General features: G+C 40.1%; 1 protein-coding gene across 1 annotated transcript in view; it reads right to left on the bottom strand.

Moving 5' to 3' along the window:
• Positions 1-16,540, bottom strand: part of eys (eyes shut homolog) — a 124,738-nt gene that overhangs the window by 31,211 nt on the left and 76,987 nt on the right. Inside the window, exons 29-34 of the mRNA XM_026190933.1 lie at positions 12,130-12,301; positions 11,697-11,775; positions 11,033-11,232; positions 5,398-5,522; positions 4,670-4,794; positions 4,070-4,283 (exon numbers count right to left, since the gene is read on the bottom strand). Coding sequence (XP_026046718.1) covers positions 4,070-4,283; positions 4,670-4,794; positions 5,398-5,522; positions 11,033-11,232; positions 11,697-11,775; positions 12,130-12,301 — 915 coding nt within the window. The remainder of the gene's footprint in view (positions 1-4,069; positions 4,284-4,669; positions 4,795-5,397; positions 5,523-11,032; positions 11,233-11,696; positions 11,776-12,129; positions 12,302-16,540) is intronic.

The following is a 16,540-nucleotide window of genomic DNA, read 5'->3' as shown; positions in this document are numbered from 1 at the left end:
TGTGTACTTGGGAAAACTGGCTGAAAATATCTTATATTCAATATACCTAATACAAGAAGACTTAACTGAATATATTTACACTGTAGACAATAAATGAATCCTGTAGAGAATAATTCCTAAATATAATGCGTTTTTAAATGTAGTGTCTAATTATATCTGTGTTGTCTGGTTTTAAAAATAACAGATACAATTACACCAATGCACTGCACTGACAGTTACTGTACAGAAGCAGAGGCCATAAACTAGAGTTGAAATGATAAATTCAGACACTGCCTTTTTCATCTTACTGAGCCTTTCCTCCATGAATATTCATAACTCTGCATATCTTGTGAGTGTCAATATGACTCACTGGCAAAGCTGTGTCACTGAATATATCAGAATAGTTATAGGCGTACTTACCATGCACCGTCATCTAAATTACAAACAAACTGAGAAAAAAAAAAAACCAACCCAAAAAACAAAACATAAACGCGTGGCACTGAGAACAAATGCATGTGCGTTAAAAGGAAGATTAACAAGTTGACTGCCTCGAGACAGGCACTGCATGTTTGAAGTGATTAACTTTTCACTCATCAAGTTGATTTTGAGGAACTTGAGTAATTTCAGTTTTGCTACATGTGGCAGGAAAAGATAACAGCTTCACCTGTGCTGTAGTGATCACTTCAAGGAAAGTCAACCAAATCGTGGCTTAGCGGCAGTAAGCCTCCCTCCACCAGCAGTGTCCTTTCTAGATTCTCATCAGTTCTCACACTGTAGAGAATAAATACTGTGGAGCTCATCATTGCATGTGGAGCGAGAGGGGGAAAAACATATAAATAAATAAATAAAACCCTGAAGACAATCACCTCATTCTGGTAGGTTTATTCATTTTTTGTTGCTAGTACTGCTTTGAAACTGAACTAAATCAAAATAAAGATGAATATATTTATCTACTGGCAATATTAATAGGTTGTTTAATTTACCGGAAATTCACTATCCACTCTATATTTAAATTCCCATTGATTTCATATATTTGAGAGGTTTGGGGAGTAGCTTTAAGTTTAAAGGAGCACTGTCTGAGTCTATTTCAAGCATCACCAAGGGCACTGCATGTGTTTAGATGGTGACCTAGTTAGATAAACTCGTGAGTTTCTGGGTCCCCTTACTTTAAAACTTATTTACCTTCATTATGCACGTATCGCATGTAAAAGAGGTGGTCGGGTTGGTTTTTTCTCCACCGCTGATTGGTGTTTACATTTAACCCCTTCCAAACTAACGCACGGGACGAGGGCTGGATCAGGTGCGGCAGGGAGGACTCCATTATGTTTGGCCCACAGTGATTTTCAGAGTGCCGCACCGAATTGGTTCAAGCTTGTCTGTGTTCAATAGGTGTGTTTTACAGTTCTGTGAACAGTTTCAAAGGGAGACAGACCTCATCTGTCACAGAGTGACAATCTGCCCAGTGTTCCGAATTCCTCCCCTCACATAGATGACTGAATCCAATACCAACAATATATATCACATTGTGTTCTGTGTCGATCATTTGAGTGTTAAAGGATATAGCCCGAAATAATGATTGGACTTGTTACTCTTTGAAATGACTGTTCTCAAATAAAAATAGAAAGGGTACTTCAGTGGCAAATGCGGAACTAGATTTCAGCAGGATTTATTTTTCCACCACAGCTGCACAAAGTATAACAAGCTCTAAATCAAACCAAATATATCATCGCCTGCTATGTTCCAAAGACTCTAAAAATCACATTTGGAGTGCCAGCTTAGTGGGAGTCTCCCTGCATTGGAAACTGGCAAAGCTTGTGTTTGGTAGGAAGGACAAGGGAAGGATAGATTTGTAATTTGTCAGAAAACCAACCATCAGTACAAATTAATTGCTGTAATGGTTTATCATTTTAAATAATTTAATGTCACTTTTCAAAAGACATAACGTTAATGGAAGTAATAGCATAGTAATGGGAGCTATGACTCGATTGAGAAGTGCTAATTTAAGTTGATACACTGCCATATTTGAGTAGAACTGCCATTAAGATTCCATGCGTAATATCTGAGTCTGTGCATTGAGCTCTAAATATAAAATAATACAATAAAACTCACGATCATATGGAGTTGAGGTTCTTTTTATGAAAAGAGCCACAAGAAAAGTACGTAGAACCATCCTAAAAATAAATAAATAAATAAAAATCCTACCATTAGGACCAAAAAGTCAGAAGATTAGAAACCAATTTGAACAGAAGCAAAAAAGAAAACTCTAAATGTTTACAGCCTTTCAAGTTGTTCGTTTGACTTTCACAAACAACTAAACTGCATTTGAAGATTATTAGGATACTGCAGCATTCATCTTCATCCATCAGAGCCCAGAGGAGTACTCAGATATTTTACTTTTATTTTAAAAAGCAATACGGCAGTGTCAAATTACTTCACTATAAGTAAGGCCTGCAGATAAGATCACATGTAAAAATAAGAAATGAATTAAATGTTCAGCAGCTCCTTCCACTCTACTGAGATAATACGTTTCTACATTGTATCACTTTATTATATAAACTCACCGGTCACTTTCTTAGCTAGATCTGTTCAACTGCTTGTTAACACACATAACTAACCAACCAACCATATGGCAGCGCTCAGTGCATTTAGGCATGTACATATGTATAGACGACCTGCTGAAATTCAGCTGACTGAGCATCAGAATAGGGAAGAAAGGCAATTTTAGTTAAGTCAAATGTGACATGATTATTGATGCCAGATGGGCTTGTATAAGTCAGAGACTGCTGATCTACTGGGATGTTTCTGCCCAATCATCTCTAGGATTTACAGAAAATGGTCTGAAAAAGAAAACACATCCAGTGAGGAATAGTTCTGTATGTGAAAATGACTTGTTGATGCCAGAGGTCAAAGAAAAATGAATAGAAAGATTACTTCAAGCTGATAGGAAGGTGACAGTAACTCAACCACGGTATGCAGAAAAACATCTCTGAATGCACCTCAACACCTCAAACCTTGAAACAGCAATAGACCACAATGGGTGCTACTCCTGACAGCAAAAAACAGGAAACTGAGGCTGTTATTCCCACTGGCATTGCCCAATTGGACAACAGAAGATTGTAAAAATGTTGCATGGTTTGATAAGTCTCGATTTGGGCTGTGACATTCGGATGGTAGAGTCAGAATTTGCTGTAAATAACATGAAAAAATGTATCCATCCGGTCCTCAACGGTTCAGGCTGGTAGTGTTGTAATGTAATTTTCACCCCCTTAATACCAACTGAACATTTTTTAAATGTCTCAGACTATCCGAGTATATTCCAGACCATGTCCATCCCTTTCCGATCATAAATGTGCACATCTGGTATCTTGAAGATGATATTGAGTTCACTGTGCTCAAATGGCCTCGGCAGTCACCAGATCTCAATCCAACAAAGCATCTTTGGGATGTGGTAGATTCACATCAAGGATGAGTAGTTGACAAATCTGCAGCAACTGTGTTATGCTATCATGTGAATATGGAGCAAAATCTCTAAGGAAGGTTTCCAGCACTTTGTTGAAGCCGTGAAGAATGAAGGCAATTCTGAAGGCAGTACCTAATGAAGTGGCTGGTGAGTGTATATGTTAAGAGGTTAAGACTGTTCTGCAGTTTCCACTCACTTGAGTCAGGGTCACATGACAAATGAGAGGGGTTGCGATACGATTAATGGGACAGGAAAGAAGAAAATGCAGCTTTTTTTTTCCTTTTAAATGAATAACAGAATTATACATTTCAGTTTTTAGACTTTCATGTTGTATCCTTAAGGATGAATTTACATGCAGCTATGTGAGGGAAGTATCAACAACTCCTACTATCTAAAACGCATAAGAAACCACTGGCTTGCTCCTTAGCGATGCATTTTTCATAAACTTACTGTGTCTTATGTTTATGTAAAATCTTTATCTGAAAAGTAGCTTGTAATTAGAGCTGTCATATAAATGTAGCAGACTGGAAAACACTTCTCTCTGACATGAGGAGGAGTATTATAAATTCTACATCTTCACTGACTCCCGCCGCCGCATGTCCTCACATGAATGCACAGAGCCGTCCATACCTGTGGACCCCTCAGCTGCTGGTGCCGGGAAGAGTGTCGGCATCGGCACTCTGGGTGTGGAGCCGCGAGTGATGTTCTCGACTGCAGTCGCCAAGGGAACAGGATCCATAACAGGAGGCAGGCAGCTGACCTTGTTGATGCCATCTACACAGGAAAATGCTTCTGGACACGGATTCAGCAGGCAATCATCATAGTTGTGCTCACAGTTACTCCCCTGTGTATGTGGAGATGTGGAGATACTAAGTGGAATGTAATGTTTACAGCTTAAATAATAAAAGACAGTGCTATTATGTAATAAAAACAAGACGGTTTAAACTAAAAACAAATGCTAGTAATAAACCAACAAAGTCAGGTTATTTTATAGGATTCAAGTTGCCCATACAGTGTAGCAGTTACAAAATACATGAAGTGGTGCATTTTTAAAAAGCATTCACTTTTCCTGCATTGAAAATGCAGAGAAAAATGATTAGAGCATAAACAATAAAGAAATCTAAGTGGTAAAAGGATTCAAGAGCTGAAGGTGCAGGATGGTAGCTTTTTAATGGGGGAAAAAAAGAGAAACACCACAACGTATAGAAAGGATAAGGTGGAGAGGCTCACCACAAATCCAGGACGACAGAAACAGGTGTAGCCATAGCCTGGATCATTCTGAATGCATATCCCCTGGTTGCAGGGCTGTGGAAGGCACTCATTAATGTCATCCTCACAGTGAAGGCCTGTCCAACCTGCCAAGAACAAAAGCCCACAGAGTGCCGTGGTGAGCCCAGGCTCTCCCACTTCCACCCTCTGAAGTGAATATCAATCAGATTCTCTTACATTGATTTGCTTCTTTTTGGGTTCACACACATACATAGACAAGAAAAGGCTTTCACTAAAGAGTAAGATGCCACATACATTTTAATGAGCCAAGGCAGTATCGTCTTTTTATCACTGTCTTTTTCAGTACTGTATGACTACAAATTTCTCCCTGGAGAAAAAGGAGATGACTTTTGAATGGCTTTGAGGTACAGAAACTATGTAGGCAGTAGGGTAACCTTAAGTGGCAGTTTGTGCAGTCTCTTTTAATCAAATATGTGCATTTTAGAAGTATTAAGGTAGTTTTCATGTAGTAAACTGGACTCTAGCACCTATCAGAAAAAAAGGCTTTTAGCTTTTAGTTCACTTTAAAACATGACGTCTTATTTAAGGCTGTAGTTTAGTAATCTTGCTCATGAGCTACAAAGGTTGCCTGCAAAAGGTCTTACAAAAGGGAAAAAAAACTGCTTTGGTTGCCTCATTTAAAAAAAAAAAAAGATTTGAGAAATTCACAGGATATCTGAGTGACTCACCTGGCCTGCAGTGGCAGATGTAGCTATTAATAAGATCTTGGCAAACTGCTCCGTTGTGGCAGGGAGCTGAGCAACATTCGTTAACATCCACTTCACAGAAATCCCCCGTGAAACCTGGTGGACAGCTAAGAAAACATCATACTTTAAAACCTGTGAGGCTGTCTCACAGTGCTGTCACTTCCTGCTTGTGGGTTTGACACGCTGTATCCTAGAACTGCTTTTGTTATTACTTATCAAACTTTTTCAAAATTTTACAGTTTTGAACAGAAAAATACAACTTTGTGCATTTCAGTGAAACAGAAATAAACCAAACTACTATTGTACTCATCATAGTAATAACCAAAGCCCTATATAGAACGAATCACCCCATTTCCAGCATATTAGACGGCCCATTATGCTGGAAATGAGCATAATAGGGCTGCTTTAAGAAGCACACTCCTGACTGCCAAAGATGCTGTTTATAGTTAGATGAAATCAACCCGGACTTTCCACAAGTATTCATTAATTTCTTATATAAACCCAGAAGCTCACTGTGACAGAGGAGACCCTTTGCCAGCACCGAGATGTTGATTAATAACAATTTATTCCACAATAATAAAAGGGAAACAGTAAAAAAGAATGACAATATTTCGCACTAGAAGTCTGCAACACACTCACATCCTGATACAGCTGGTTTTAGCTAAGTGGGTCTGTTTAGGGAGTTTTAGCAAATCTAATGTTTGTCAGCATTTGGTGGCCCCCGAGCAGTCGGGGGGCCCAAAAACAGATGAGTGAGATTTCTGCTCACAAGCTGCTTATATAACAGAATTACAGGGGCAAAACAGGAGGAAAAAAGATTCACGATGTACCCCTTGATCGGGATCTCCACCAAAATGTAATAGGTTGTTCATTTGGTCCTCAAAATTGCTTCACTGCACCACTCCTAAAACTCCACCATAACCACTGTGTGTAATGGCTGCACATCATAGTATTTGTTTAGATTCATTGATCTGATATGTCAGTCTCTGGTGATAATAATAATAAAATAATCCCCTCTCCCATGGAAACAAGTTAGAGTGAATGTCAGTTGTGAGGAAGTGTACGAAGTGGACAGGCTTGTATGATGTCAGCCAAGTAATCCCGCTACAAAAACATAACCTTGGTCGAGGTAAGCTTGGTTCCTAAAGAATCCAAAACACTCGCTGCAGTGCATAACATCCACAGATACTCAAAGTGAAAATATGAAGGTGTGGTAGTTGTTTGACTTGGCTAATTACACAGGATAAGCTACACCTCAAGCAAAGACGGGTAACATTCAATTCTGCGGCTGTCATCTCTACTTGCTTTAAGATTTGTACAAGAGCAGTCATTTTCCAGATGAACAATGAGCTAGATCGTGCATCAAAGCTACCCCGGGCCAAGGAAGCCCAAGGTCTGCTGACTCGCATGGATTCCCAATTCACAGTCGCCACACCTCAAACCCACTCAACATCTCTGGGAAAAAATTTGATAACAGAAAATGTTATGCATCCACTGAAAACTGTTTCAGTGGATGCTAACAAGTGTATGTTGTGTTTACGAGGCTCTTCTGTTACAAACTGCTGTCTATAAAGCCCAGTCCATGTAATCATGTAACAGTAGAAAATGGGCAAACGGTTTAATGCGTGACCTCTTGGATGACCATCATTACAGAGAGAATGGAGTGGTTTTGAAGCCCATTTCCTGAGCAGGTGAACAAGTGATGCTTACCACTTTGCACATAGCATGCAAATATAACAACCCTCTGTAATAGAGGTACTTTGGACAAAAAAATATTGCATGACTGATTTAATATTTAAGCCCATCATTCAGTGTATTAGCCTAATCAAGGCCTTTGTATTCAAGTGGAAACCCCCACCCCAACCCTAGATAAAAACAAAATACGCTTGGAAATGCACTAACAACTGTAGCAAATCCACATGCTAACTTTGGAAGTGACAATTATACACTTAAAAGTCGCAGATAGAGTTACTTTTGTGGCTGATTTTATTGAATATTTGCAGGCGTTTCCCTTTCAGACGAACACTTTTTGTTTCTAATACTTTTGTGATATAGTAAGTTTTAACTCATTTTAAATGCCGTGGGGAGGTGTTCTCAGAAATACACCTGTGGATGGCTTAAAGCTGTGAATGTGGTGGTAAAACATTGGAGCTTTAAGCTCTAAATCCTATGACTTTCCAAAACATTGACTGTGGAAGACTCAAATTAACTTGCTCAGGTGGGCAAATTAGCATTAGTACGCAACAGCAAAACTGCTTAGATTGGAGTGTAATGTTCTGCAGGTGAAATTAGCGGATCAAAAAAACCCGACCCAAGAAGTCATCTGCAAACCAAAATCTTACTATGTAGGCAAATTTTTCATGTTTCTCTTCTGAAGCAGTCTGGCAATTCAGATCAATGAGGGGCAGCCGCAATAGAATCATTCTATTTTTGATGTCCATCCCTGGCAATTATCCACTGCTTCTGACACCATTGCCTCTTGACACTCCAGAGAAATTTACACTCCTAATGACGAGCACCACAGTCAAATCAGACACAAAACAAGACACTCTTATTGCCGGCATTAAATTTAGTGCAATTTGCAGTAAACTGCATGCCATAAACTTTAATGAATCATGTTTGTGTGAGTCTTTTAAATACTTTCCTTCCAAATTGTTGTGGAGCTCTTACAAATATTGTCACAGCATCTGTTGAGTAAATCCCGACACGAGCTTTTTAACACCAAAAGAAGGCCTTGGCTGGAACAGACAATTATTAAATCTGGTTCTTGAAATGTTTTTTTTAAACAGACAGCTCTGACCTGCATAAGCCTACGGGTATTGAAATGCAAAATACTTTCATGTGGTAATTGTTTAAGGTGGTGAAATGCACAGGATAAGCTACACCTTGAGCAAAGAGAGGTACAGTCCTTTTCGCAGATGCCTTTCCTACCAGTTTAAGGTCAGATGGCGATGCATCAGAGTTTCTCATTTCTTTGACTTTAATATTTACCCGCAGCTTCACGCAACATTCAGGAAAAAAGACGCTGCACACATTAACACATTTATGTCATTAACACATGGATTTGGCTAGGAATAATATTTCATGTTATTCTGCACACCCACAGGTCAGCTGTACAGTTCTATACAGCAGACGTGTTCGTAATAAAGCAGCCTGGCTCTGCATAAGTAGAAGTGGGTGTACAGACAAACCTTGCCCTTAGTGTGCACATTTATCTGTGAATGCACGATATGCATTGCCTCCTTGCAACATATATGCAAATAAACCTTTTTTTTTTTTTTTTTTTTTTTTTTTTTTTAAATGACATCAGAAACAGCAGTATGCGACATTACGTGATGGCAGAGCTTCAGTTCATCCTTTGTCATTTTTTTTTTTTTTTTTTTTTTAATAAATAGGACAGGGGGAATGAATGAGAGAGAGAGGGGGAGAGAAAGAAAGAAAACCAAAGGGGAGAAGAGACGGTGAGAAGGGGGGGGACGGTGAGAAGGGGGGGGAAGAGAGAGAAAAAAAACAAACTCCTGGGTCACCTGTATGGAGAAAAAAAAAAAAAAACAAACAAAACAAACAAACAGAGGAGACAGCAAACAACAAAGAGCAACATAATAATAGAGAAAACAAAGCACCATCACAATAAACTAGCTAGTCATAGATATCAATATTTACTAAATAATAAACGATATTGTGCAGCACGCAAGATAGACAGCGCACAGTGTGCTTTGAGGCAGCAGCCAAGAAAGCTTTAGTCCGCGTCTGTGAATACCCATGTGTGCATACCTGTGTGGATCAGCATGCTTGCATTCCAAAGGTTTCTCCATGTAATGATCTGCTAGGGAGTGTGGGGGGGCCACAGCCCCGTCCTCCAGGGTGTGAAGCGGGTATGGAGGAGATCAAAACTCCAGACATCCAGAGGCCCCCAGAATACAAGAGACCATGGAAGACCAACAGAGGGGCAGCCGCGCCACTGTTCCAGTAAGAGCTGAGGAGAGTCCCAGATGAGGGCTCGCCCAGCAGCCGCGGAGCAGAAGTCAGGGGGAGTTGCAGTGACGCGCCCGTGAGCTCCGCCGGCCCCCAGCTGTGCCTGAGTGACCGAGCCCCAGGCCGAGAGGCCGGGGGCACCCCACCTCCAAAGGGGCCCGAGCGAGCCCCAGGCCCCGACAAGCGGCCGCCAAGGAGTGAGCCGGTGTGTACCCGGACGCCCACCCCCAGATACAAAGAACCACCAACACACCGACACCTGAGGGAGTCCGCCACCGGCAGGGGAAGTGGTGGTGGGTGGAGATAGGCCTCCAAACCTTGGAGGGCCTGAGGTGTCCCCAGAGAGGTGGCGTCTGATACCCAACCTGACATATAGACACAGACATACAGGCACACACAGACACAAACATCCATTCCCACCCTCATGCTCTCATATGCACTCACTCCACACTCAACCAACGTGGAGACAGACATAAAGAGACGCTGTACACACAATCACACTCCCCAAGCGTACTCTACAAACCGGGTCTAGGTACCCTCGCCCCTGGAGGGGGGAATTGCACCCAGACCCAGGTGGTGTTACCCTTTTCCCTGCGGTGGGGAGAGGCAGACCACCCCGACTCCGCAGCAGCAGGGAGGCCCCACACCCCAGACCGCAGTCGGACGGCCAACTCCTCCTACTAGCCCTCCCGCTCCAGCAGGCCGCAGAGAATGGGGGTGGAAATATGCAAATAAACCTTAAATGAAGGGAGCGTCGTAAAAACTGCTGCGGCGAGGCATTTTGCAGTTCAGCACCTCAATATAACGCTCAGAAAGTGCGGCAACATATGTGGAGTTGTGGTTGTCATTGTCACATAAATCATGACAGCGAGCATATAGCAGCACATCAGCGAAAGGTTAGACAATGTAATTAACTGCGAGGCATTCAGGGAGCGGCTGTGTCAAATCGGCACACTCTTACTACATACACCTTGTATTCAGATACACTTCATCACTCCAGGGATGACATGCCTGCAATTAAAAAGTAATGATTCATTTTCTACCGCTGCACTGTGAGGCAGAACAGATGTAATGCAGCGCTATTATTCTGAGACAAGATACTTTTAATTTTTTTTTATTTTTTCACAGATCAGCAAAATCTTGATGCTGATGTATACAGTCAGCAATGTAATTTAATATTTTGAGATATTTAACCTGCCCACTGTCCATGAGCGGTTCAATAAGCTCCGTTCCCTTAAGCTTTCTGGCTTCGATGGTGCGCTAGTTAGCCAGAGACACTAATGATTGAAGGTAACATTAGAGTATGTAAACACACAGTCCAATACTCCTTTCAGTAGCGCCACACACAAATCATCAGAGAAATTCAAAGCTCGCCAGGGCTGTCACGCTTTGATATGGTTGTATAGCTATAATAAGGTCAAGTGCAATTCACTCGAGGGGGTTAGCAAATGGTCGATTACAATCTGGGTACGGTGGTTTTAGATGTCAGTTTAAAAGCAATGCATGTGAAACATTCAGTTGGGTAAAGCTGCTGCACATTCAACTTTCAATAACTCCATCCAAGGACGACCTTTCAACGTCATTTTATCAAACACTTCAAAATAAATAAATAAATAAATAAATAAATAGTGACCAAGCTCACCTGCATGTAAAGTTTGATCCTTCACCATCACTGCAGGTGGCTCCGTTAAAACACAACGAGACATTAAAAGTAGCGCCTTCGCAAACATCTATATCCTCCTCGCAGGTTTTCCCCGTGTAGCCGACCTGACAGAAGCACGCATATTTATCGATGAGATCGACACACGAGCCTCCATTCAGACAGGGACTGCTGGCACATTCCTGTCAATGAGAAAATACCAAAGATTCACATGAACGAGACACTGTGGCAGGAAGAGCTTTTTAAAAAGATGCAACCATAAAATACATGTTTGTCGATGTAAAGCTCATAAGGGGTGATTAAATAATGAAAAAAAAAAACCTTTTGATTAAGAATGAATTGTTAGTAGTTAAAATGCAGATGATCAGATTATTGATTCAGCAGAGACCTTGGTAGCAACTCAATGTTTTATCGCTATGGTCCAGCACAAAGCTGTGGTTTAGATCAATTAGGCATTAGACTAAGCAATTCCTTTTTATCGGGTATTTGCACAATGCTTACATGATCACGGTAGTTCAATTCACTTATCTTGTAGGAATGTCAATAAAGTTAAAGATACCGAAGGCCACACCACATCAGAGCTTACAATATTCTCCTGACATGTCGCTACAACGCACAGCTGCTTTATTAATTACACTCAACTCACATCGACGTTCGTTTCACATCTGCTGCCGGTCCATCCAGATTCACAAAGACAGGTGTATGAATATATTCCATCGTCACAGCTGAGAGAGCCACAACAGACAGGGTCAGAATTGATTCATCAAAATTATACTAGCGTGCAAAGTGAACTAAAAAGCATTTATTTGTGGAAGTCTTTTGCAGTATAGTCCATACAGAATCCTTAGAGACGGATGTAATCTTTCTATATGAATTAGTAATTCACCTTCAAAAGAATTAATGACTATAATTTAGACACCACTGAGACAACCTGTAAGTGCATTACATTAGCTCTTTACAACATGCGACATATGTCTCCACTCACTGTGCTGGCAAGAGGCGTAATTATAAATAATTCCATGCTACTGCTGCACAATTTGCTGTGTTTCTGTTTTAAATGATGGAGAGAAAATATGTACCTTCCATGAAGGCAAGGCGTTGACATGCATTCATCAATGTTGGCCTCACAGCGGAGCCCTGTGAAGCCACCCGCACACAAGCAGTTGTATCGATTAGGCGCATCAATACATTTTCCACTATTCTGGCATGGGTTTGGAACACACTCATCAACGTCAACTTCACAACGTGGCCCTAAGAAATGAAATATATGTTAGTCAGAATTGTTTTATTAGAAAAACTTATTTTTTAGTTCTTCAGTACTCCAAAAGTTACACACACACACACACACACACACACACACACACACACACACACACACACACACACACACACACACACACAGAAGCACAATATGCGTCTTTTTTAAAATTGGAAAAGTAAGTTTGATTTTGTCAAGTACTCATGTAATATATCAAATCCTCTGCTGTTTGCCATGTGCTTCTATGGCAGAGAGAGAGTTTATCTACGATATATACAAAAACTTGTCAGGAACAGCTCACCGTTTGCCATTTCAAACTAAAAAAAACGCCATCTTTATACTTTAATGGCAACCGCTGCATTATATTGTCTTTTCAAACTATGTATCCCTTACTGACTATGGTTACCACAACGGACGTATAATTTTAACCTGTCAAACTAAACCTGTTTTAAGTTATTTCCAGATACATCATATAGTATAGATGACATACATGCAAAAGCTCTCCTCACCTTTGTTTTTTGATGAGCATTTACAAGAATAATGGCCGAACACTTCATGTCAAAGTATCAAATACTTGTGGTAATTATGATCTGTCAAGACATATTGCCTTAAGCATTAGTTGGCTGGTCAGAGAGAAAGCTTTAGAGAATAGCAGTGCTGTGAAAACGATTGTCTGAGTTGATGAGTAATTTCTTCTTTGACCAGTAATCATTTATTTTCAAATTTCTGCAAAATCTGTCAACAAACTTATGGAAAAGTTAAGTAGCATAAGGAAATTTGCAGTTAATGGACTAAAGCCTTGAAGATGCAAAAATTTCCTAGCAGTGTGATCTTACTGTCCAGATAAAGCTGCCTCACCAGCATGTTTTTTCTCTCTGATCTGTTTGGTAAACTTTGATGCACTGTGATCACAGGCTGGCAGGAATGGTAAACATGGGTGTGCTGTTTACATTGCATAAGGATTTCTGGGTTGTTTTTTTTCCTTTTTAATGATGTTATGTCTTGCTTCCATATTATTCTTTAATATGCAACTTGAAAGTTGTAATGCTTGCTCTGAAACACTCAATTCAAAGTGGTTTTAACTTCTTCGTGACCGTGCATTAATAGCACTGGCTCAAAGCACGGAGCAGAAATATGGCTATTTGCTGAAGTTGTTTAAGTTTTAAACCTCTACGTTCGATAAAATATCATTTGAACTCTGAGGGGATATTGGATTTTAGATGATAGGGCTTATGGGACTAATAAAACTGTTTGCTATATGAAGTGTGTAAAAATGAAAAAAATATAACTTCAGATCTAAAACAAGAAGGAAAACAACACATAACTGACAATAAAGACAGGGTCCGATTGTACTTTGTGAAAGTAAAGATTTAGGCATTCGATTGTTAAATAACTAAAGTTCAAAACAAGAGCTGAAACAACTACTTTATTATTCTTTTCCTGATACACAGATAAAGAATCTTCAGCATCTTTGTAAAAAAAATGAAATTAAACAGTGTCTTTTAGTCTCTCGATCAGATCAAAGAAGCAATCTCAAGTCATTAACCCGAGGTTGACACATAAACACAGCACATAAACAGAAAAGACCACTTTTCATAGTAACCTTAATCTCAACACTTATTTAAACTCACTGGCCACTTTATTAGGTACACAATGGTAGTAAAAGGTTGGGTCACTCTTTCTGTCTTCAAAACTGCCTTACGGAGATTCAACAAGGTGTTGGAAACTTTCGTCACAGATTTTGAGCCATATTGACACGATAGCATCACACGGTTGCATCATCATCATCTCAAGGCCATCCTGCGCTCAATTCTGACATCAAGATAACATTCTTCACTCATAGCACTGAAACTCATGGGTTAGTTTCATATTTTTGGACTATTCTCTCTAAATCCTAAAAATAGTTCAGTGGGAAAATTCCAGTAGATCAGCACTTTATGAAATACTCAAACAAACCTGTCTGATACACATCAACAACCATACCACATTCAAAGTTAAACAAATTTTTCGCCATTGTGTTGCTTGCATTAAACTTCAGCAGGTCATTTTGATCTTACCGCTTATCTGGAGGGAACATTGAGGTGTTTCTAGAAGAGCAAAGAGAAATAATCTCTAAAGCTAGTCCTGGCTCTGCCCTGGAGCCTCCTCCTGGTACAACATGCCCCAAACACCGAGAAGGCATCCCTGAGGTATCCTAGTCAGCTGCTTAAACCACTTCAACTGGTTTCTTTCAATGTGGAGGAGCAGTGGTTCTGCTCGGTCCCTCTCGAATGGCCGAGCTCCTTATCCTATATCTAAGGGAAAGCCTAGCCACCCTTCGAAGGAAACTTATTTCCGCTGCTTGGATCTCTGACCTGTGTACTGACTGGTAAATCAATAGCTTCACTTTTAGCTCAGCTCTCTCTTCACCACAACAGATCAGTACAGCATCTGCATCACTGCAGATATTGTCTCAGTCCATCTGTCAATCTCATGCTCCACTCTCCCCTCAATCGTGAACAAGACCTCAACATACTGTACTTAAACTCCTCCACCTGGGATAGTACTGTAACGCCTACCAGACCCAGAATTGGTACTCCACCCTCTTCTGGCTGAGAACTATGGACCAGACTTTCAGGTGCTGATTGTCACTCCAGACGCTTCACACTGTGAACTTATCCAATGCAAGCTGCAGGTCACTACCCGATGAAGCCAACAGAAACACATCATCTGCAAAAAGCATAGATGGGATCCTGAGCCCACCAAAGTGGAGACCTTTCACCATGTAGCTACACCTAGATATCAGTGACAGAATCCATAACAAAAGGTGTCCCTAGCATAGTCCAGCACCCACCAGAAACTAACCCAACTTATTATGAGCACCAAGCTCCCACTATGGTTATACAGGGACTGAATGGCTTATACCAGGCCAGACACCTAATATTCCCCATACTTTCCATTTTCAGAAGACTCCATTAAAATATAAATATACAAGTTTTATTTCTGTAACAATAAGTATGGTGACTAAAATTTCAATAAACTAATAAAATAAAATCACTTATGAAGAAAGGGAACTTTAAAATACAAAAATAAAACAAATACAAACTGACAATTTAAAGATATGTAAAGTTCTCAAACAGCTGCTTCCATCTACACCAGACTTGAAGGCATGTCGCTACCTGTCTTTAAACATGACTATAGTATTTCTTCATTAGACGGTAGCTGTATTGAAAACTTTACAGTTTTTTCTTGGAGAAGCCACCAAGAAACCACAAAACTGTTATTTTTTTAATGCATTTTCTTGTTTTTGTAACAGCCACAAAAAAATTCCAAATAAAATCAAAGGGTTTTGCCTGGCTACAGACTACTAAAGCCAAGTGCAATGTAATTTGGGTAGTGTGCCCCTGAGAGGGTTCACTGAGCTAATGGAAAAGTGTGTCTTATACTTTAAACGCTGATCATGCTGAGACTGCAGTACCCAGTGTCTACAAGGGCAAAACCCCCACGCAAACTGTGCAATCAGACACATTTAAGATAAGGCTGAATATTCAGCTTTAGTGAGACTGTTGATAATATTCATTATTTATAAAAGGCAGCACAAAAATAGCATTCAGATCACAGAAGACGTGAAGAGGAGGAGAGAAAGTTCAAGCCGGGAAGGAAACACCAGATAACACAAACTGACAAAATTAGACTCCCTCCTGCCAACAAATCAGAATGCAAGTTGGGAAGACACACCGATGATGTTCATAGGAGTCTAAATTACAGCAGGTACTGCTTTGCAGAGGTGCACATAAGTGACTTTTTATGCAGAGGAATTAAAAATAAAGTAATGTGTTTGGTATAATTCTACAAGGAGGGATTTTGTGATGTTCTTTTTTTTTACTAAAGTGGTTGAAAAAGATTATTTAATAACCCTAAAATCTCTTCGGGACCTCCAGTAATCAAGAGATGAAAAATGACTACTGACCCATCATTAATCATTTGGTTGGCTTTTCATTTGCAAACCGAGCCAAAAGTAAACAAAGTGACAACAGGAGCAAGAAACTACTTTGCCTCCTGTGTTTATTCATGAAAGAGAATAAATAAACTGCCTTTTTTGTACACAAAATCTATCATTTTGTCTCGTCACTGAATGTAAAACGATTCATTTCTTGTGCCAAAGAGATGAGTTGTTTCTTTTAGCCAAAAGGAAAGCTATACAGCAGCAAGGAAATTCACAGTTTATGGCTCTGAAGATACAAAACAATATC

The sequence above is a fragment of the Astatotilapia calliptera genome, chromosome 13 (assembly GCF_900246225.1).
Source record: "Astatotilapia calliptera chromosome 13, fAstCal1.2, whole genome shotgun sequence".
Classification (NCBI taxonomy): Eukaryota; Metazoa; Chordata; class Actinopteri; order Cichliformes; family Cichlidae; genus Astatotilapia; species Astatotilapia calliptera.
The sequence above is the reverse complement of the archived record's forward strand: the minus strand, read 5'-3'. Positions and strand labels throughout refer to the sequence as shown.